This window comes from Gymnoscopelus microlampas (genome assembly GCF_963454915.1).
Source record: "Gymnoscopelus microlampas genome assembly, chromosome: 16".
Classification (NCBI taxonomy): domain Eukaryota; kingdom Metazoa; phylum Chordata; class Actinopteri; order Myctophiformes; family Myctophidae; genus Gymnoscopelus; species Gymnoscopelus microlampas.
This window is the reverse complement of record NC_139953.1, coordinates 7860761-7883871: the sequence shown is the minus strand read 5'-3', so window position 1 is coordinate 7883871 and position 23111 is coordinate 7860761. Positions and strand designations below refer to the sequence as shown.

The 23111-nt window shown below is 40.5% G+C and overlaps 2 protein-coding genes across 2 annotated transcripts; both read left to right on the top strand.

The window, feature by feature from the left end:
• Positions 1-401: 401 nt before the first annotated feature.
• Positions 402-12474, top strand: LOC311062807 (uncharacterized protein; the record flags this gene model as incomplete). The annotated part of the gene is made up of 6 exons (XM_084082025.1): positions 402-597; positions 839-943; positions 11443-11640; positions 11867-12009; positions 12131-12249; positions 12351-12474. The coding sequence occupies 6 exons, from the start codon at positions 402-404 to the stop codon at positions 12472-12474; spliced, it is 885 nt and encodes a 294-aa protein (XP_083938151.1).
• Positions 12475-17307: 4833 nt separating this feature from the next.
• LOC311062806 (glycine N-acyltransferase-like protein 3) lies at positions 17308-18913 on the top strand (the record flags this gene model as incomplete). Its single annotated transcript, XM_084082024.1, has 5 exons — positions 17308-17429; positions 17520-17627; positions 17737-17857; positions 18164-18293; positions 18517-18913. The coding sequence occupies exons 1-5, from the start codon at positions 17355-17357 to the stop codon at positions 18911-18913; spliced, it is 831 nt and encodes a 276-aa protein (XP_083938150.1). The 5' UTR covers positions 17308-17354.
• Between the last annotated feature and the right edge of the window lie 4198 nt (positions 18914-23111).

The following is a 23111-nucleotide window of genomic DNA, read 5'->3' as shown; positions in this document are numbered from 1 at the left end:
AAGGTCTGAAGCTGCTGTGCTGCAAATGTATCATTTGCTGAACATTAGGCAGATAAAGTTAACAAACATAATTTTGCATTCTACACTGTTGAAAGTCATTGTGGTCAACCTGTGATCACACTTTTAACGTACGCATTATGCACAACTTCCCTGTAGTGTCTGCACGTGCGTGAGTAATAATGTGAGTCTGAGGTTTGTGGATTTCCTTTTGTACTTCCTTATTTGTACACTATTATGCCGACCAGACACAGAGAGACATGATCATAAATTGTAAAACTAAAGTTTATAGTTATTTAGTAATCGTAATTATTTGGATATAATCAATACAGAATACCGGTAATATACAATATAGTTAGTATTTGCACTCAATAGTTACATTTCAAGCCTCTCATCCTTGAAAGATGTCTACAGTTATTTATTCCATGCCAGACTTCACAAATAAGGTGAAAAAGAGCGATGGAGACAGAGGACAGAGAGGGGACACTGAGGACAGAGGACAGATGTTGGAGAGAGTGGTGGACATCTATGAGAGCGTGGATGTTGCCCCTGAACCACAGGAGGACATGAGGGACAGCACAGCAGGAAGACAGACTCGGGGTGAGTTTGAATTTCATTCAGGTTTGCTTGTAGCACAACATTTAACAAATTTGTATCCTTCACTATATCATTCCTTTGATGTGTAGATGCGTTTTTAGAGATAATTTGGTCAGTTCAAAGCACTGTGGTGGTCTGGTTGGATGTAGCCAACAGGGATTTAAGACTCTAATTCTTGTTTTGTGGTTTGTCTCTCTCGGTCACTGCACACCTAGCTGTACTTTCTGTTTCATTCATTTTTCAGGACAGCGCTCTAGCACAGTGAGAAGGCGTCTCAGAGCTGTCGTTGGGTGTCTGGGGACGCTGTGTCTTATGCTGCTGGGTGTGATCATAGGCCTGGTCGTGCACTGTGAGTATTCCATGTCACTAAACTACCACATCACTCACTCAGGGAGTTTGTTGCCTGATATTTTCTAGCAGTGACAACTATAAATAAAGGCCACCACAGTATTAACCCAAACCTTGACATGACTTCTCTTTTTAGTCTAATTTATTTATAATTATATATAATTATGTCTACCGTAGAGTGTTTTTGTGCATTGCTGTATGTGCAAAGTATCCAAACAAAGTGATGTAAGCAAGTTATTCAAAAAATAGAATAATTGTTCTCTTTTCCCTAAGCTATTTTTCCACACAGATGTTTGACCTCATCATGAACAGTAGCAACAACTGTTTATTATCAAAATGTTTGTCCTTTGCAGATCATTCAGTCATTAACAACTTGACCCTGTTAGAGACTGACTACACCAATCTGACCAAGGATATAAATCAATTAAGGATGGACTTCAACAACTTGACCCAGGATAGAAATCAGTTAAAGATCAACTACATGAACCTGACCCTGGAGAGAAATCAGTTAAACACCTCCTACATCAACCTGATGCTGGAACATGTCCAGTTAAAGCAGCTTGTGAACCAGCTTAAAGCAGGTGTGTGACACTATCTTTTTCTAGGGAACATCACTATGTGAATTATTGTCATGTACTGGTAAGTGTTAAAAAAAATGTGAGTAAACCCTTATGTTTATTTGTGTGTTTGAATCAACATAGACATGCGATGCCCGATGTCGGCGCAAATCAGTGTTGTTAGGCATCCGTTTCTGTTCAACTTGTGTGTGATGTCAGACCAGAGCTCGTTCAGCGTGAGAGAGACAGAGAGAGAGAGAAAGCGTTAATAAACCCTAATAAACCCTAGCAATGGCAGGCAAGCTGATATTATTATCTTTTTTGCCTGTATAGAATTTGTTTAATTATTGATTTATTTGGGGTATAACGTTACACGTATTTGTATTGAACCGTCTGGCTTTAGGTTCAGGCACGTATTACGAATGTATAACAAAGACACCCTCGTTTTCTCCTTTTTTAAATCAACGATGTGCTCTGTGCTCAACCAGACCAGTTGAAAGACAGCTCTCTCTCAATGGCTCTGTGCTCAACAAGGCAGCCTAAACGACGTAAGGAGCAGGAAAGCTGCGAATTGCGGTCTGCACATCCCATCCCCAAAGGGGGAAAAAGAATGCTACGCTAATGCCATAGTAGAGAGACCAGAAACAGAGGCTCGGCAGTTCTGACGTTCCCTGTGAATTATCAGGGCGATGGCAAGACACTGGTGGATAAAAAAAGACAATGAGAGTAGGTTACGTCAGCGGGAATACTCAAACAAATTAATTTACACCGACATCACCCCAGTGTGACAACAGGTGGAATTAGTCTAGATTTTAATAAAAAGGAACAATGCACATGATATAAACGTGTGTATTGTAAAAGAAATCACCTGGTGATTGGTACATGTATCTAACTATATAAATGGCGACCGACTTCCGCACCCTCGGTGGGGACACCCCACAGCTCTGTTATCGAATAAACAACGCACCGCCAGACCACATGTCGCCAACTCGCCACGGCGGCCGTGCTGAATTTACGCCTCGCGTAGGGGACATCTCATTGCTCACTACACCTTTTCCACCGCGCAACATAATTAATTCTACTCACCAAATGTCGGACAAAACGGAAGGGGAGGCAGCTTCGTACCGTTTACCGTGCGCACGACCTAATCACCACAACAGCAGGCAGCCGATGCGGTTTTTTTTTCCTTTTTTTCCAAAAAATTTTTTTGGTCACCATTTTCTCCAGGAACCATTTCTGGTGTAACGCCACCGCCAACACAAGCGCCTCCTTCACCTCCCCTTCACCGTGTCTTCTGCTTCCACGCTCAATTCAGGTGACCACAATGCTATTACATTCACGCTCAACCTCACAATCATAAGCTTCTCCGTTTAGTGTTTCATTAGCGCGAACGTGGAAAACAACTACAGCGTGCTCCGTCACTCCATCTGCTAAGGGTAAACATAAGGGTTGCCAAGTTGGCAAGTTGGCAGGCCAGGTTTTCTAAAAACAAGCGCCAGAAACAAGCAACCACCTTCATGAAAAAAAAAAAAACACCGAAGGGGTCCGCAATGTTCCAGGGGGGTCCCCGCGCGTCCCAACACTCCACAGGGGGTCCGTCGACCAGCAGGGGGTCCGCGGGGGTCCCCCTGAAACATAAAAAATAAAAAATGTTCTACTTTTTTTTTTTTTTTTTTTTACCTTTTCCACAGTTTTACTCCAGCGATTTGGGTACCCCAATATACACGCGCCACGCTGGGCCCCGTGCGCGGCTGGGGTTGAGGGGGGCGTAGCCCCCCGAAACTCTAGTTGAGGATAACTCAATAACTCTCAATGACATTAGGTGCTTAACATTATATTGGAAATGTCAAGCACTATTCAACCGGACATAAGTCTAATACTCAGCTGCATATAAATCCTTAATCCTTAATAAACATGGATTAATAATTTATGTATTAGACCTTAAAAAAAGATGAAGGAGTCGTTATTCTATGGTGTTGCCTTACAATCAATATATTTTGGGTAATAGACCTAAAACCAAGTAATTCTATTTCTCTATTTGTAATTTCTTACTCAGGTTTCATATTTGACTGCTATTATCATTATAACTATTCTACATGTTAAACTGTTAGAACTTATTGGTGTGTTGAAAGTCAATCAGTGAAACTTTGTTTGATGTTTAGTCAAGTCGTGTCCCGATGGATGGATGAAGTTTGGAGACCGCTGTTACTACAGATCTACTGAAAAGAAAACTTGGGCGGGAAGCAGAAATGAATGTCTTGGGGAAGGAGCAGATCTGGTGATCATTAACAGTAAAGAAGAACAGGTGTGTGTGTGTGTGTGTGTGTGTGTGTGTGTGTGTGTGTGTGTGTGTGTGTGTGTGTGTGTGTGTGTGTGTGTGTGTGTGTGTGTGTGTGTGTGTGTGTGTGTGTGTACCCATGTGTCCATCTTCATAGATGCATGTGATGTTATTCCCTCATTATAGTGAAAAACCTGAATGCAATAGAGAAACTAAATTATGTTTCAATCCTGTACAAATGATCAGGATATAATCAGAGGATTGAACCATGGGGATGTATATTCTTGGATTGGTCTGAAAATTAGTACGGCCAAATGGGTGGATGGAACAAGGCTGACAACACCGTGAGATATTTTACAAGTTGTTCTACTGTAATTCTATTAAAGTCACAGTATGTGAGTGATGTGGTTAAAATGTTAATGTTGTTTACTCTGCAGGTACTGGGGCAGTGGATATCCTAAGAACAATATATACTGGGACTGTGCATACTACTGGCACAAGGATGGACTATGGTATAATTCACGGTGTTTAGCTGAAAACTTCTGGATCTGTGAGAAGTGAGGTTTCTCTTAACTTCAGCTTAGTGAACACTGCAGCGTTAAGTGTTCTGCTTTGTGAAGTTAAACAGTAATTAGCAGTGCTATTTTACAGAAGAACAAAATGTTGGACCACCAATAATCATATCAATACAATACACCAACTGTGTGGTTATTATTTTTACGTTAAGGACAGTTAATGGACACTCGGGTGGCACATGCGTAAAGTATCCGCCCACCACCGGGAAGTCTATGGTTTTGATTCCTCCGCGGTGCATCCGGTTTGGCTGAGCAACTATATGAACACAATTGCCGTGGGAGGGTGATATACTGTATGTGGCTGCGTTAGCAACTCCTACGGCTGGGTGGTGGCTGTCAGTGGGACATTTGGAAAGGGTGGAGCAGGATGGAGGTGCTAGGTCCTCGTTGGTGGGGGGGGGGGTGCTCCTCACTGGCAGGTGAGCCAGAGAGTTTAACAGCAGTGGCAACACAGAAATATGTGGGGAGAAACACTTAATTGGCATAATGACTAAATTAGGAGGAGAAAAGGGGGGTGCAAATAATTGGCTATACTAAGGGGGGGGGGTAAAGAAAAAGAAACAACACAGTTAATGTTTATCCGATCAATTTGGAACTAAGGAACACATAGGTGAGAATAATGTTCATTGATTTACAGTACTAGGTCAGCATTAAACACCATTGTGTTCATCACCAAGCTCAGAGACCAAGGTTTCAACACCATCCTGAGCAATTGAATCCTGGACTTCTGACAGACAAACCCAAGGTCACAATCTATGGCTGTGTTGATGCAATTCAATTATATATTACTTTATTCTATTTGACAATATATGCTATTTGTAGAATCAGAATCAGAAGAATCAGAAGACTTTTTTTTTTTTTTTATCTTGTTATATTTTTATTGTTGTCACACTGTTGAGGCTTTAACCACATGAACCCTAGTGTCCCTATTCTCTGCATTTCTTGAATAACCGTAATCCTTGTTTTTTGCACTGTGAAAGCCCAGATCATGTATGACGGATGCAATTTAAACATTTATTTTTATTGTATTTTACCTTTTTTTTGCTATTTTGCTTTTATTATGGCTTTTTGTTGTGGGGCACTGTAATGAATGACCCAATGCTTTGTGGGAATAATAGTTGATGAGAAAATTTGTTGGAAAGACCAAATTGAATAAAACAAAAGTCTCAAACAAAGTCTCAAAATCTGAGTGAATTATTATTAAAATCAGATTTAGGAAACTTCACAGTGAGAAAGGGACTGAAAAATTAATGTGAACATTTAGGAAAACCTATCCATGAAACAAGTTCATAGGTTTATTTTATCGAGTCTGACGTCTCAGAAATCTATGACAGCCTTGGTCCAAGGCTAGGTGAAAACAGAGCCCCATAGCTACTGGTTAAAATAGCATTCAAAGTTTTCAAACCCCCATATCACAAGTAGCTCCTCAGGCTAAAAGCATAGACATATGGCTAAAAGTACATGGCAGAGTGATGGCAGAGAGTTCAAGGTGCAAGGTTCTTTACTGTCACATGCAATTGCAGAACGTACAACAGTGTAGTCATGAAACTTGTATTTTGTTAGGATAAATGGCTGGGGAGGGATACATTTATATAGAGATACTACTTTTAAGAAATACCAAGAGTTAGTTGGATAGGATAATGCAATTTATTACTTTAGATACTTGCATACTGATTCTACATCTTTGTTTATGTACTTCTTGTCCTGTCATCACAGTGATGGTATAGCGTTTGTATATCAATATATTATTACTGTTCTCTTCTGTCCTATGTGGGCGTTTAACAAAATGTAAGTATGTCATTATTTAATGTATGCCCTGAAATCCTGAATAAACAAAACTGTGAAGAAGAAAAACAAATAAATGCCTCCAATTAAGGATCTGTATGAGCATGTGTTCAAATTTAACAGGAGTTCAATAAAACGTATACAGAAGCTCTTGATTTACCAAATACAATACACAGTACCTCGCTGTTTTACAAACATAGATACACAATGTGAGCAAGGTGAGAATCTTAGGCTAATCTGGCAAAGGGATTTAGGATATGATATTGGGGATGATATAATATCCAATATTGGTTGGGCCCCAAGAGATAATGGTATCATACGCTGATACTATTAAACTCCTCTGAAGTTATTTAGGATGGGCCTGATGCAAGATACTGTAAAATGTATTGAAAATGGAAGCAGTTGACACGTTCTTGGATGCTATTTGGAAATGTGTCTTGTGGTACTGTACTTTTGGAGGGAGGTATGGAGGGAAGTGTTGGGAAAACTTGTACAATGATAGTTGTACAATGATAGAGCAAAGCAGATTCCCCACAGTTTTGTCATTTCTACTAGCCTGGTAAACCCTCCCTCCAGAAATCTCATTTCCATTTGATTTCTGGAGTGAGTCTGGCCTGATCCGCCTTTCTGCAATATTGGCTCTGTACGCCGAACTGACGAGCCTATCACCGTCGTCGCTCATCGTTCTGTGATTGACAGCGACAGTTGGCCAATCAGGTGGCGAGTTCGAGTGAGCCCGAATGAAGCCGAGTGCAGCCTGAGTGCCTCTGACAAAAGACGAACGGCAGCCATTGTTGTTGTCCGAGAAACTTTTTTTTTGAGGCACGGAATTTACTATTAAGATATCGTTTGGATAGAATTTAGTTGTTTAACTTCATATATGTGGTCAATTAATCATGACAGAGCCTATTTAAAAACATAAATTCAGAGAACCGGGAGGGGCGGGCTGTGACACGCATGTATCCCAATACGGCAACCTATTTTGGGCATGGCGATCTCAAAAGTCCCGTTGTGTCATATTAGTGACGGAGGTGGTAAAAATCCACTGCAATTGGCTGAAGGGGAAAAACGATCATTGGCTGAAGGGGTTGTCAGTCAACGATATTACTCCAGCCCACAGCCAATATTGCAGAAAGGCGGATCAGGCCAGACTCACTCCAGAAATCAAATGGAAATGAGATTTCTGGAGGGAGGGTTTACCAGGCTACATTTCTACCACAAGAGGTCAACAAACCACAGCTTGGACTCACACCTGCAGGCTTTAGCAAGACTTGTTTTAACACATATTAAACACTATATACTGTATATTTTTGACCGGGGTATATCAGAGCGCTCAGATATCAGTTAATTTATGAATGGTCAGAATGGATACTCATGCTGTTTATTTTGTTACCCAGTTCCCCAGTTCAAATATGATTAATCTGGGGGGTCACGGCCTGAAAAGGTTGAGAACCACTTATCCATTGTTTAGATGCTGTTGTTGGGACAACTTTGATTTCCCCCGGAGCGGAAAATGCTCCGAATGTTAGAACGGCACCACTCCTGGAGAGCACCTGGGATGGTCTGAAAGCACCCTAAAACTAATCGATAAGTGTTGACATCAGAAACCAGAATACATTTGTGTGTAATACCAATGCATATAGTGTATCCACTTTTTAGTTTCTGCAACGCCGACCCAGCGCTTGGGGCCAGACCGGTGAAGACACTTGATAATGCGAATGCACGCGACCGAGATGGTTTACCAGGCTAAGTATAACTATAAGTTAAATTGTACAAGAAATATTACATAATACACAAGCTAAGAATATCTTACATCCCCACAAGTCACAATTGTGGGACAAAATTGTACAACTTATCATGGTGGCATTATATAGTATCATAATATATGATGTCTCTGTGTTCCATCCAGAGACAGTATGCAGGTGCTGAGTGGACCCTGGGCTGACTTGACTCTGCTCTTCAGACAGACAGACAGACAGACATATCTCTACCTGTCTGTCTGTTAGTAGTCCTGCTGCTGTTTCTGTCTGTCTGCCTCCTACTGGTACAACTGACTGTCTACCTCACATGGAAACTCAGATAGGGTGGGCTCATGATCACATCTTAATGTCTCCTGTTAATGTGTTCACATTAATGTGTAGATTACTGTACAGGCTTTTCATCCCACTGGGGCTGCACTGCACACTATCAGAGGATTGACCGTACATACATGAAGGCTAGTATGCATGCAGAGGAGCTTTGGATAATATATCTTATCATGACCTTTACGCTGTGTTTATCCCCCTACAACTCATGTCCTATGTTGCTCATAATATCCATTGTATTTTGATATAATGGGCATCTGTTCACTATGAGGAGAGGTACTTGTTTTAGCTTTACTTTACTCACCAATGACTCCACAGTGCAATCATTGTTCCATCTGTTTAGTTACCAGGTACTTAATTTAACGCTACTTACTGTACAGTGTTAGTAAGTGTAAAAACACAGTTTCCTGTCATGTAGAAATGTCCTGCCTATATTTCACTTTGCATTGTTTTATTCAAGTCACATTTTAACCACATCCTCTGGCAATCCCCTCACCCCTGCAGTCTTTAATTTCATACAATGTTGACGAGTTACCTATAGTTTCTCTTCTACTCCAGTTAAACCACAATAAATACCTAAATCTGAAGAGAAGACCTACTGTACATATATCTATCCATCTCTTCATCCTCTTTCCTCTGTCTCTTAGTTGAAGATCTGTCAGCCCTCTAGGCAGATAATTGGCATCTCACCCTTTTATTGAACATTCGGTGTCGGTTCTTAATAATGGGTAGTTGTGAGCGTTGTGTAATTTAGAGAGATCATGAAGCTACAGGAAACCTGTGGTCACTTCTAGCTTCCGTTAGTACAGTCTACTCATCTTGCTTGATACGTAGAATGTCATCTCATAAGAAAAGGTGTTTAACCACACAGCCTAGCAGAGGCCCCTTGCTTGGGGGTGGGGGGGGGGGGGGGATAGCAGCGACATGCAGACACATAAGAGTGTGTGTGTGTGTGTGTGTGTGTGTGTGTGTGTGTGTGTGTGTGTGTGTGTGTGTGTGTGTGTGTGTGTGTGTGTGTGTGTGTGTGTGTGTGTGTGTGTGCGTGGGGGGGGGGGGTCTATTTTCATTAGTGCACAAACAGTGATCTGTCATTATGCAATCTAACAGTACTGTCTACGTTTAGGGCAGTGCAGATACATTAGCTACAGTGTGTTGTGAAGAGGTCAAATACCTGCAAGAACAATTTAAGTCATAAAAGGTACAAACGGCTGTGGCTAGTCATTCTGAAAACATTGAGCTCCAAGAGGAAGATCATATCTACGAGAATCAGACCACGATTACAGCCAGAAGAATTCAAGTAGAAATGTCAGTAGAAGGACATTATGACCACCTTGATCTGCAAAAGACAGATGATGCAATCTATGGAAATCTTCAGGTCAACACCAAGAAGGAAAAAGATCTAGAGAAGATTCTACAGTCTGGTAAAATATGTCAATAAAACTAAAACATTTTATCTTAGGTTCAAACATTTTGAACTTACTGTACTCCCTCCTTATATCACACTGTGTGTTTGTGTGTGTGTGTGTGTGTGTGTGTGTGTGTGTGTGTGTGTGTGTGTGTGTGTGTGTGTGTGTGTGTGTGTGTGTGTGTGTGTGTGTGTGTGTGTGTGTGTGCGCGTGCGTGCGTGAATCTAGATATTCCTCATTACAAAAGCATTGCACAACTAGACACAGACAGACATGGTCACATTCTATTAACTCAGTATATTTAATTAACTAGTAATCATGGAAAGTGCCGTTTTGATCAAGCTAATCAAGACATAAGATGCATACACTTGTAGTCAATAGTTACTTTTCAAGCCTCTCATCCTTGTAAGATGTGTGTGCAGATATTAATGCTTTTCCAGACTTGACAAACAAGGAGAGACAGACAGATTCAGACAGAGGAGACATGAGGGACAGTGAGGGCCGTTTATATGTTAGAGAATGATTCCTTCGATGTGTAAAATATTTTTAGAGAGAATGCAGGTCATTTCAAAGCACTTTGGTCAGGTTGGGTTTAACTAACAGGACTTTTAGACTCTTATCTTCTTTTTGTCAAACAGTGAGAAGGGGTTTCAGAGTTGTTGCTGTGTGTCTGGGGATGCTGTGTCTTATGCTACTGGGTGGGACTGTAGGCCTGGCCGTGCACTGTGAGTATTACATGTCATATAACTAACACATCACTTTTTTTTTGGCTTGTTTCTAGCTGTGGCAACTATAAAGACCACAGCAGTATTGACCCAAACCTTGATGCAACTTTTATTTTCAATTTAATCCTCATGGCTGTCTCCACCAGGCCGGATGGCCGAAGGCCAAACGGTCGACAGCCGGAGACTATGTTTTCGCTCCTGTTGTTTGTGTGTCTGTGAACAACAAACCACTGGCCTAAACATGTATTGTTATTGTTAGTAGGAATAAACAAGATGAAGTGGACTAAGAAAGGGGAGGAGCTAAAAACTCACACAAATAAGTACACATTATCTCCGGAGTCATGTGATCAAGGTGTATCAGACAGATTTTTATTCCATTTGGCAATGACTGCCTTCTAAGGCCACGTTTACACGGCAACGATCAGAATAGAAAACGACAAAGTGCCGTTGCGTTCTCACTTTTTAATTCGCGTTTACGCAGAGACGCATGCCAGGTGGCTAGGTGGCGGTGTGACACGCTGTCAGATAGACCAGTCACGCATGCGTAGAACCACTTCCGTTATACTTCCTATCACAGCTGTTTGTTTACACCAATGCAGTCTGGTTCTACAGCTCGCCGGCGTGAGCCATGACATCTCCCGTTTTGCGTATTCCCCCTTGTTTCCCGTTTACATGGAGACGCTAGGCGGAGCGTTTTCAAAGATTTACACTCTGGAAGGGGGTTTCCCTTTGTTGCGTTTTCAACCCCCAATAACGCCGTTGTCGTCTAAACGGAAGGCTCATCTGGTATTTTATTTTTTTATTTTTTTGCTGTTTTCTCTAAAGACCATTGTCATCTAAACAGGGCCTAAAATTTGCAGGCCCTGGGTAGGCAACTCGGCCTGGCGGAGACCTGTGCTCCGAAGAGTGCACTTTTCTAGTTTCTACTGTAGAGTGTTTTTGTGTAGTACTACTCATGTGAAAAGTAAATGAATAAAGAGGTTTTGACAAGTTGTATTATTTTCAACGAAATTTTTCCCCTCAAGATGTTTGACCTTATCGTGAACAGTAGCAACAAGTGTGTTTATCGTCAAAATATTTGTCTTTGCAGATAATTCAGTCATTAACAACCTGACCCTGAAGGGAAACCAGTTAAAGGCAGACTACATCAACCTGACCCTAGAGAGAAATCAATTAAAGATCAACAACACAAACCTGACCCTGGAGAGAAATCAATTCTACACCTCCAACAATAACTTGATGCTGGAAAATAACCAGTTAAGAAGTGAAGTAAACCAGTTTAAAGCAGGTGTGTGGGGTTACACATTGTTTTTGTTTGTTATTAAAATATTGTCAGGGATGACGTGATAAAAAATGTGTGCTATAAAGATGAAGGGAGTCTTTATTCTACTGTTTGCCTCACAGTTAATTTAGTAATAGACCTAAAACAACGTAATTCTGTTACTCTGGTCATTTTTGTATTGGATTAGACTGTTCTGAACTAATCCATCAGTAAAACTATGTTTGATGTTTAGTCAAGTCGTGTCCCAATGGATGGAGGAAGTTTGGAGACCGCTGTTACTACAGATCTACTAAAGAGACAACTTGGGAGGAAAGCAGAAAAGACTGTCTGATGGCAGGAGCACATCTGATGGCCATTAACAGTAAAGACGAACAGGTAAGAGTGTGTGAACGTGGGTTTGTGCATGCATGCGTGTGATGTGATGTAATTTGGTGATTATATTGAAAACCTGAATATATTAGAGAACATTTATTATGGTTCATGTACCAATGATCAGGAATTGATCAGAAGATTAAGCCATGGGTGTGAAGTACCATCATCAAAGGAAACTTGGATTGGTCTGAAAAAGACCTTTAACAAATGGACATGGGTGGATGGATCTCCACCGACAACACAGTGAGACATTTCAAAAGTATTTCTATTGTAATTCTATCAAAGTCACAGTATGTGAGTGACTGATTGGATGTAGTTAAATACATTATGTTGTTTCTCTGCAGGTACTGGGCCAGTGGATATCCTAGGATCCATACATACTGGAACTGTGCATACTACTGGCAAAGTAATGGACTATTGTATGATGGATTATGTTCAGAAAAAAGAACTTGGATCTGTGAGAAGTGATGCTTCTCTTAACATGATTGATGACAGCTTAGTGTTCTGCTTTGTGAAGTTAAACAGTAATTAGCAGTGCAAATGATAGAAACTCAAATGTTATTTTACAGAAGAACAAAATGTTGGACCACCAATAATCATATCAATACAACTATTATTACTGTGTGGTTATTATTTTTACTTTAAGGACACAGTTAATTGGCGCTCGGAGGGCACCATTGGCATAATGACTAAATGGGGGGGGGGGTACAAATAATTGGCTACTCTAGGGGGAAACAGAAAGAAAAAGCAACAACACAGTTAAAGTTTGCACCATCAATTTGGAACTAAGGAACACATAGGTGAGAATAATGTTCATTGACTATAGTTCATTCTCATTCAACACCACAAGTTCATCACCAAGTTCAGAAATTCAGCAGCAGGATTCAACACCGACCTGTACAACTGAATCCTGGACTTCTGACAGACAAACCTCAGGTCACAATCTATGGCTGGGTTGATGCAATTTAATTATATATTACTTTACTTTATTCAATATATGCTATTTGTACTGTTTTTGCTATTTTGCTTATATTATGGCTTTTTTTTAACCACATGAACCCTAGTGTCCCTATTCTCTGCATGTCTTGAATACATAACCGTAATCCTTGTTTTTTGCACTGTGAAAGCCCAGGTCACAATGTATGACTATGGAGATGCAATTGGATGAAAAGTTTATTTATTTTATTGTATTTTACATATACCATTTATACAGTTTTTGCTATTTTGCTTTCATTATGGCTTTTTGTTCTAATTCTATTTTTATTAATGTTATTATTAGTTTCACTGCCTGCAATGGTGCCACAGCTGTGTCAGGGCCGTGTACAGACTTTTGGGAGGGAAGATTCTAAGGAAACGTAGCTTTTTGGAGTATTTGTGACGAAAGCATCTTAGGAGCCTGAATGAAATTAATAAAGCCGTGTTAGACCAAATAACGAGATGAACATGGACAAAAAAAGCAACACCTGCTTTGTGAGTCATTATCAAGAGGAAATAATAACTTGCACTCTGCCCTAAATTGACATAAACATTTTGTAATAACACTGGTCTGCACTGTCTTCATATTCATCCATTGTCAAACTCTGTCCAACCTTCTGACTAAGGGACCAGTCGAAATTTACAGAAGGGGTCCCTGGAGGAAAATAGGGGAGGGTAATGCCTTTCTAATTTTAGTACAAGGGAGGGTCAGCTAATTTCACTTTGAATCCAAGGGAGGGTCATGCAATTTTGAATTGATAAAATAGACCGTTTTTTATATACCTTTTTAGTACAGCAGAACAGTGGTCAATGACCCCTCTCTATTTCAAAGGATACAAAGGATTCAAATCCAGTAACACCGTGGTCTATTTAGAATCAATGACGGTCGTTAACAAGCCATCAACGCACAGCGAGTGTGAACGACACAGTCAAATCTATTCAGCGTCTTAACGATGGTGGTTGAACAATTAAGCAACACTTCAACAGGTGTTAGGCATATTAGAGAGATTTGTTATCCCAATTCCCAACACAGAGATATCCTCTTTTAAGTGTGTTTTTGTTGCTCATAATTACATACACCAGGTAGGTTACAATGACCAATTTATAACTGGATATTCATAATCATTTGAAGTAATTCTGTGCATGTGATTCATTTGGATCTATATGGACAGTTGTGCAGATGCCAGCCTAGCTCCACAAGTAAAACCAGAATCATCAGGCCATAATTGATAGCCTCATTTGTTACATGTAGCAACAGTGTAGTCACTGTAGTTAATAATTAAAAGGGCAGAGTGACAAAAGTTGTAAACTACTGACTACCAAATACTCAACTTTCTTCAATCTGACCAGGATTCAATGGGTTTCCCACATGTAAGTTGAGAACACTGTCCATTCTGCTACCACTACAGAGTCAGACACTACACTGTGCATTTAGCAAGACCGACTACAGTAATGTTCTAATCAATGCGGAAAGCAAAACATCGGACATATTATCAGTTTTAAATGTCATGTTGTTGTATTTGATCGGGGGGGTTAGGGGTGTCAAGATAACACTAATTTCATGATACATACATGATGTTGGGCATATGATATTGATATGATACATTATTAATGTTCTTTTCTCATGTATCATCAACATTGGCCATCATCTTTATTAATTATAAAGCACTTTAAAAAACAATTACAAAGTGCTTTGTACACACAAATAAATACATTTGTGCAAGCTTAAGGGAGAAGTGAAGTGAAGTAGAGAGAGAGAGAGAGAGAGAGAGAGAGAGAGAGAGAGAGAGAGAGAGAGAGAGAGAGAGAGAGAGAGAGAGAGAGAGAGAGAGATCTACGTATATATATTTATGCAGCTATCTAGACATTCATTTATGCCAAATGAAAAGGCTACTTTCTTTGTAATAGTGAAGGAACCCTCACATAGAAAATAGTACTAATGTGGATGTGGTACATCTTAGAATTCTATTCTATGTGAGACTGCACTATTCATTTTATATTGAAAAGCAGATATTTTGACATCCGCCATATGTTTTGCCTGTGAGCTTATTTTTTCATCTCTATGTCTATTTTTCCTCCCCCAGCCTTACCAGTGCGAATTTACTGTGTGGAGCCAACCATGGACAGGTATGATCAAGATGACAAAGCAAAGCTGCCTGCCAGCAGCAAGCAACTAAACCACCATCTCCAAGACAAGCTTTTTTGCTGATATAACCTCAACATTTCCTAATTTGTCAATTTGTGTTACTTTACCATTTTCTAGCATATATCACCAATTAATACGATAGCATTATAAAAGGAAATAACTATGCAACACTGTAAGAGGATTAACTTGTTAATACATTAATTCATATTAATTATTAATAAAAACATAGTCATTTTGTCCTGCACTCGTCTGTATCAAGTTCAGACTGACTTCCTCTAATTTATGCATGCATTGTTGCAGACAGTCTTTGCTAAATATTTCTCAATGGTTGGAGTTATTCTGAAAAGGATATACCCATTATCTTAAAGAAATTGAGACAGACTTATCAGATATCGTGCATAAAAGCAGTCTATGAAACTTGTCATATTAACTACTGTAGAATTAATCCAACACTGTTGGGGCTATTCTACCACTTAATTACACTGGAAATGTTAAATTGTCTCTCTTTGCTAGCTTTTGTGTATAAAAAGGAAGTGAATTGTGTCACAGTGTCAAGACAGTTCATGCATAACTTCTGCTCTGGTATTATCATTATCATACCATGACTAACTGGAAAAGGGTAATCATTTGTGCAATCAGAATGTGACCATCAGCAATGTTGCCTATCTGGCCTGTTTGAATGCCATCTGAAGACTTGCTCCAGTGCATGTGCCTTTCTACACTTTCCTCGCAACTGTCTCATGGTTTACAAAAATGCTAATGAGATAAGAAAAAATAGAAAAATAAGTATTTGTGGACGTTTGGGGCAACACAATTGATTGATTGATTGATTGATTGATTGATTGATTGATTGATGTACTTTATTTAGTAAGACATGAGAATAGCAGTACATGGAAGTACAAATTCACAATACAATGTCTACTAAACTGTCTTCATTGATGAAAAATGAAAAGTCTTCATTAAGCACTGAGCTTGTTTAAGATGAGATCCCCATGCACACAAATCATGATGAATGATACAATGATACACCAATGGCCCATAGGCGGCCTACTGCCCCTTATGCAAATGTTTTATGGAAGTTGGCATGGTGTTGGAGGTCCCTCAATGCTGTCTGATGCCCTGGGTCTAAGTATTGCGCTCTCACTCACCTTATTTCTTTTTAATGATTAAGCACATGGGCTCTTAAACTTTTTTGGCTTGGACTCAAAAGTTTAATCTGGTGTCTCCCTGTGACTCAAACAAACAAAAATACATAATGAATTGTCAAAACATGTAATAAGTCAACAATGTAGACTGTGAAATATGCATGTGCAACTATAGAAATGTATTCACATTCAGAGCCACCCAGCCCACCTTCCTGCACCCGTTCTATCCCTCAACCCATTTTGAAACATGTTCTGCTGACCCTTATTTTATCATTTTACTGTCATGACAGGAGAGGTAGGCCTACAATATTTTATTTATGGCTACACATAGGCCTAAATGTGAGAGAAAGCTCATTATTGAGGTGTGTGTGGCTGGTTGAAATTGTCAACCAACCAGCACCACTCATGCACACTAAAAAGTTGTACGGGGGTCAACATAATCGAGGCCATGTTGTAGTGTAGATGATCAGATCAAAAGTCCGGTCTAGATAAAACATTAACATTTTCACATGACCTTTATGGACATTTCAGTCAGACAACTCTTGGATTAGATTTAGAATATATTTTTATTGAGCATAGATATATGAAGCATAGTTTGGCGTCAGGGCTCTGAATCTATTCATTCCCTGTAAGCATGAACATTTTAATAAATGTTACATGCCAAATAGAATTTACAGGGAATTCATTAAGACCCCATGGAATCTAGAAACAGAGCCTACATGTGGATGCCGGGGAGGCGGTGGGATTAAGAATATTCATGAGCAGCAGCATACAGCGAGGTAAGCGACAGACAGCAGATGTTACGGCAGGAGACGGCGATGACAGCAGAGGAGCAACAGCAGCAGCACAACAGCGCACAGAATGAACAGGTGGGCAGTGAGTGAAGTTTAAATAACCGCGCAGATCAGAGAAGAGTGCATGTAGAAGAAGAAGGAGAAGGTCACCGGATCATGTTGGCGCTCTGCCTTGAGTTGCCTGTCTGAACTAGTCAAAGCCAAGCAAATACTGACCAGGGACGTCGTCAGTGAAGTAGTAGTTTAAAGCTGTAGTAGCCTATAGTGTCTAATCCAGAGCACGCAAACATGAAGGTCCTAACCTCAGATGATCTACAAATTGCTGAGCGACTTCTGCAAAAACATTTGCCGAAAAGTTTAAAGGTAACTTTATTTATGTGATACAAGAGTTTCCTGTTTCGCTATATTCATTTCTAATGGCTAAAAGCCTGGCATGGCAACATGTGTTTGCAGGTATATGGATTCTTGTTTGGTATGAACAGAAATAAACCGAGTACATTGGAGGTTGTTGTGGATACGTGGCCTGATTTTAAAGTCATCATTTGCCGCCCTGATGCTAAGGTAAATTCGCATTCAAGGAATCCATGAGTTGTTATGAATTCTTTGATCAACGTGTTTGCAATCGTGTCCTGATTCCTGAACGTTATGACAAATTAAGATTACTCCACAGAACAAGAGGGCTTTAGATGGCATGAAAAGGGTTTCATTCTATAGCATGGATGAGCAGGTGCTGAGAGCAATGCTGACTGAGGAGAGTGCAATTGACTGGAGCACTTATTTCCTAATCGGAGGTGAGTAGCCTACTGCAGGTTACGAACTTACGGTAGAACATATTGAGATTTCATGCATGAGCAGCTCACACGCACAAATCCTAGCAAAACTATATGACTAATTTAAATATCCTAAACACTAAATACATTCACCAACCCCTCATCAGCTCTTTAGCAGCAGTACAAGACAATTTCCCTAGATGGTGCTGTTCTCTTGGAACATAAGATAACAATCAGCTTTATCATTCTTGTTATGGGTGACAGTAATTTCCATGAGAAATGACCAGATGGTGCTCAAATAGCATAACTTGCTGTTTCGCTCCACAGGATTTGATTTTTCTCATGCCTCCATGTTAAAAGAGGTGGCCTCAGCCAGAAACATCAATTCTAGAGGCTTTGTTTTGGTACATCAGCTATATTTACCAGACTGTAGCCTTCTACCCCCGGCAATGGAAAGGTAGGCTTACTCCTATGTACAGTATACTACTGTACATAATACATATACTGCCCCATAAAGAAAAAAAAGCTAGACCATTTCCCATTTAACTTTCGACATGAAGCCATACATTCTTGAGGGTCTTGTGCAGTATAGCTGTTCCAGATGAGGTTTGTGGATAAAAGTTGTTGAAATGTAGCTTTTATGTAACCAAATGAATTGTACCCCCACCCCAATCCAACAGTGCAGGGTTGAAGCTGTCATCTCTTAATGATTCCCACACTGAGCTGGTTAATAAAACCTGGAAGTTTGGAGGGAATGACAAGGGATACAGGAGGATTCAAAACATCATCACCCACTTCCCTACTTGCTGCATTGAGGATGACCAGGGCCAGCCTGTGTCCTGGATACTCGTGTATGATTACTGTGCCATGGGCATGCTCTACACATTACCAGAACACAGAGGAAAAGGTTATGCCAAAGTCCTCATCAGCTGCATGGCCAAGAAACTCCATGCTCTGGGCTACCCAGTGTATGTCTTCATAGAGGAAGAGAACACAATGTCGAACAACCTTTTCAAAAACATGGGCTTCATTGAAAACCCCTCATACAGGGCTGCTTCGTTCGAATTTAACTTTTGATATGCTTGCTTTTTGAATTGCAGGCTGACACTCTTATCCAGAGTAGCCTAATTTAAAGAAGCAATGGAAAATGTAGTTTAAGATCCTATATCACCATCATTACAAACATCCAATATACTGCTCAAAGAAATGTAGGGAACACTTTGATCCCTTAATTATTTTTGAACAGTGTAGTAAGGATAAGGAGCCAAGATTACAGTGAGCTGATTGTTGCTCATTATATTTTACTTTCATTACATTTTATGTAGAAAAGACCATTCAATTCCAGGTTAATATAGGCCTACCATATGTTTAAAAATGAAGACCTCATGCAACTGTTAACTATTGTATTTGTTCTAAGTTATAATGGTGCATTTAACTTTTTGTGGGGAAATTCAGGTGTTGTAGCTGGATATGCTATGTGTAAAAATGTGTATGTAGAAACCTTAATTGTTGTCTCTTTTTGATTCCTAATTTATTTCCTTCCCTTCCCGTCCCCTCACCTCTTCTTTCTTTTCTTTCTCTCTGGAAACAATAAAAAATGATGGAGCTTGCACAAAGACTAATTTCACCCACTGTTTTACACCTGTAAACCTGTGATATGACAATAAAGATGATTCTGATTCTGAACAACAGTAAGTCTGAAACATATAGAATAGGAGCAGGTAAGAGTAGGCATAGAGAGCTAAGAATTAGATAAAAAGTAACAAATAATATACAATAAAAGATGCATGGTATTCAGTATTTACTGGTGATGCTTGCTCTGTTCTGAGACTGAGATTGTATAAAGATTATTTTTCGTTGACTTCTAAATATGTATTTCCCAAGCTGTTCCTATAGCAATGCAATTCCACTAACAAAGTAGCCTATATTATTTTATGATTTTGCTTCAGTGAATTATTTTCTGTACCCACACCATCTACAAGCATCTTTTCAAGAAGGTACAGTGTGTAGGCTACATCAAGTACAAAAACAAAAGAATTGTAAATGACCACCAACCAAAGGGTTTTCGATATTTACTATACAGTTACAGTTTTTCATCTTCATTGATTGATGGTTGTTTATCTACCTTTTGTGATGCCATGGGTTGTGTTTTATTGCTACATTTTGATTGTTTTGTGTATGTGTGGTTTACAAAAGGTCCACTAGGTGGCAGAGTTTCCCCATTTCTTTTCTGTGCTTTCAGTCACTACATATAGAGACAGTATGCAGGTGCTGAGTGGACCCTGGCCTTACCTGGCTCTGCTCTTCAGACAGACACAGACAGACAGACAGTTCTCTACCTGTCTGTCTGTTAGTCCTGCTGCTTTTTCTGTCTGTCTGCCTCCTACTGGTACAACTGACTGTCTACCTCACATGGAAACTCAGAGAGGGTGGGCTCATGATCACATCTTAATGTCTCTTGTTAATGTGTTCACAATATCAATGTGTAGATTACTGTACAGGCTTTTACACCCCACTGCTGCACACTATAATATATGTATGTATTCAGAGAAGCTTTGGGTAATAATGTCTAACAAATTTGTCAAAATTTAAACTTGACATTGTTCCACAGTTACCAGGCACTTCACTTAGAGCCACTTCAAAGTGCAAACAAACTTCTAGCGTTAGTAAATGTGTTTCCTGTCAAGCCGAAAATAACTGACACACAAGCTCACAGCGCGTACATCAGGGCCCTCAATAATGAAGCACTAACCATGTAGAATGATGTCATTTCATTCTGTGTTGTTTTAGTCACTCGACTTGTTTTAGTCGATATTTGACCCGATTTGTCTGTCGGGGAGCTTTTTTGGTGATCGCCGCCAAAACCACCGATATGAGTCAAGATCGGGCGTTCCTCGGCGAGGTGTTGATTGCGCAGTGTGTAAGGTACTCCGAGAAGACACACCCTGATAAAGTACGGTCGGCGAGGACAACTTTTAGAATTCAAACTTGTTGGATATTTGGGGCTATTGGCCCCGATCTAGTGCACACTACAGCCAATGAGAGCACATTACAGCCACGCACCGTGGCTAGTCCTCCCGCATAGAACCGCAATATTACCGTCCAGACAGTCCAGTCTTGTATTAAGTTAAACATGATAAAACAGATCGATAGAGTGAGCGAGCCTGCTCGACGATGGGGCTGTTTAATATTAGAGAGGAATACGGTTTGCAGACAGAGAGAGAGAGCTGTGCATCTCTGAACAGTGTTGCCAGGTTTTGTGAGAGAAATAAGCAACCAGGTCTATGAAAACAAGCCCAACAAAAGCAACTATACTTTGCATTTTACTTTGGAAATAAGCTAAAAAGAAACACGCAACCACCAATATTTTTTACAAGCAACTCGCTTATAATAAGCGGACACGGCAACACTGCTTATTATAATCTGAATTGCACCCTGGTTGACTTTTGAAACGTTTGTTTCAGAGAGGGAGAGAGAGAGAAATACAGAGACATTGAGAATTATTTAATGTCAATCATTAGCGCCCTGTCTCGGTCTCGCGCATATATCATGGGAGCCTTGACGTTTGGAATAAAACGAAATGTATGTATTGGGTCGGGATCACATCGTGGTGAAATATCTTGCAATCAGTGAACCCCTGTCGCCGACCAATCCATCGTGCGAGGATCACAGCGATATATTTAGCCCGATTTCAAGAGAGAAACTCAATGTGAAATGCTTAACGACCTGTTCACTCGCCGACCATTTCAAATGTCGGGCAGTGTGTAGGGGCCCTTAGATATTCGTCTCTGTGGCAGACTGGACATAAGACAATATCATACAGTATGAAAAGAGCTGAGACCAAAGCCAATGAGAGCACATTACAGTCACCATGGCTGTAGGGGAGTTTCGCTGGATCTCACCACAACAAACAGTCCCTACCCCAATATTAGTATATTACCGTCCATTAATGAAGTTAAACATTATAAAACAAAATGAGAGAGTGAGCAAGCGTGCTTGAGGGGGGGCTGTGTTTATAGGAGAGGAATTGCACAGAGAGAGAGAGACACTGAGGGAGCGAGAGCGAGCTGCCAGACTAGTGTCTGTTTGTGTAGACAGGGTTGCCAGATTTTGGCGACTATGAGAACTTCAGACCTATATACAAATACATTGGATATTTGAAAATAGCCGATCTACAAGCTCACGTTGTACATCGGCTATTTTCAAAGAAGAAAATCTTGAAAACAATTTAAAATTGTGGATTATTTTCCAAATCCACACTGATGGTCTATGGCACAACATATTTTCAGAAGGGGGAGGTCTGCGGACAAATATTAATTTGGGGGTAATAGGCTCTATGCACAGCAGCCATATTGGGAATGAATTCCAGGAGGGGCGAGATCCAAATCTGGCGGTGGCGTGCGCCGCGGCGGTTGTGGCGCTCGCCGCGAGCGCCGCGGCGGTTGTGGCGGACGCCGCGAGCGCCGCGGCGGTTGTGGCGCTCGCCGCGAGCGCCGCGGCGGTTGTGGCGCTCGCCGCGAGCGCCGCGGCGGTTGTGGCGAACGCCACGACCGCCGTGAAAACCGCCACAAGCGCCGCGAGCGCCACGTAGGGTCCGCCATCCGATCCATCGACCATATCTGCGCTCTTCTGGCGCAGCCCCCCCCCCCCCCCACATGTCCCCCCGGGCCCCACCTGCGTGCCCCCCCCCCCCGGGACCCCCCCCCGGGACCCCCCCCCGCCCAAGGGGTGGATAGTAATAATTGTATATTTTGCGCATTTGATCCAGAGCAGTTGAGATTTGATTCGGCCATATCTTTCTGAATGTAACTTGTATTTTTATAATTGTATTTTTTATATGATCTGTAAAGTTTATATTTTCATTTGCTACCAGGCATGAATTCATTATAATTTATTATATATATTTTTCCTTATTTTCTTTCTTTATTTACACGTGCGTAATAAACGAAGCATTTGAGATTTCATCCACCCAGATCTTTCTGAATTTTACTTGAATTATTATAATTTTAATGTTTATATGATCCGTAAATTTTATATTTTCATGTGGTATCAGGCATGAATTTATTTTAATTTATTTTATTATTTTATTTCATTTATTTACATGCGCGCAATTACACACGCATCTAACTATTGGACTCAGCTCTGGGGACACGGTGCGGCTGCAGAGTTCACCTTGAAATTTGTCATTACAATTTTACTGTAGCCTAATCCACAAAAGTGTGACTGACTGTTAATTCCTTGAGTCAATACATTGTGTTTTTATCACCGGTGCCAG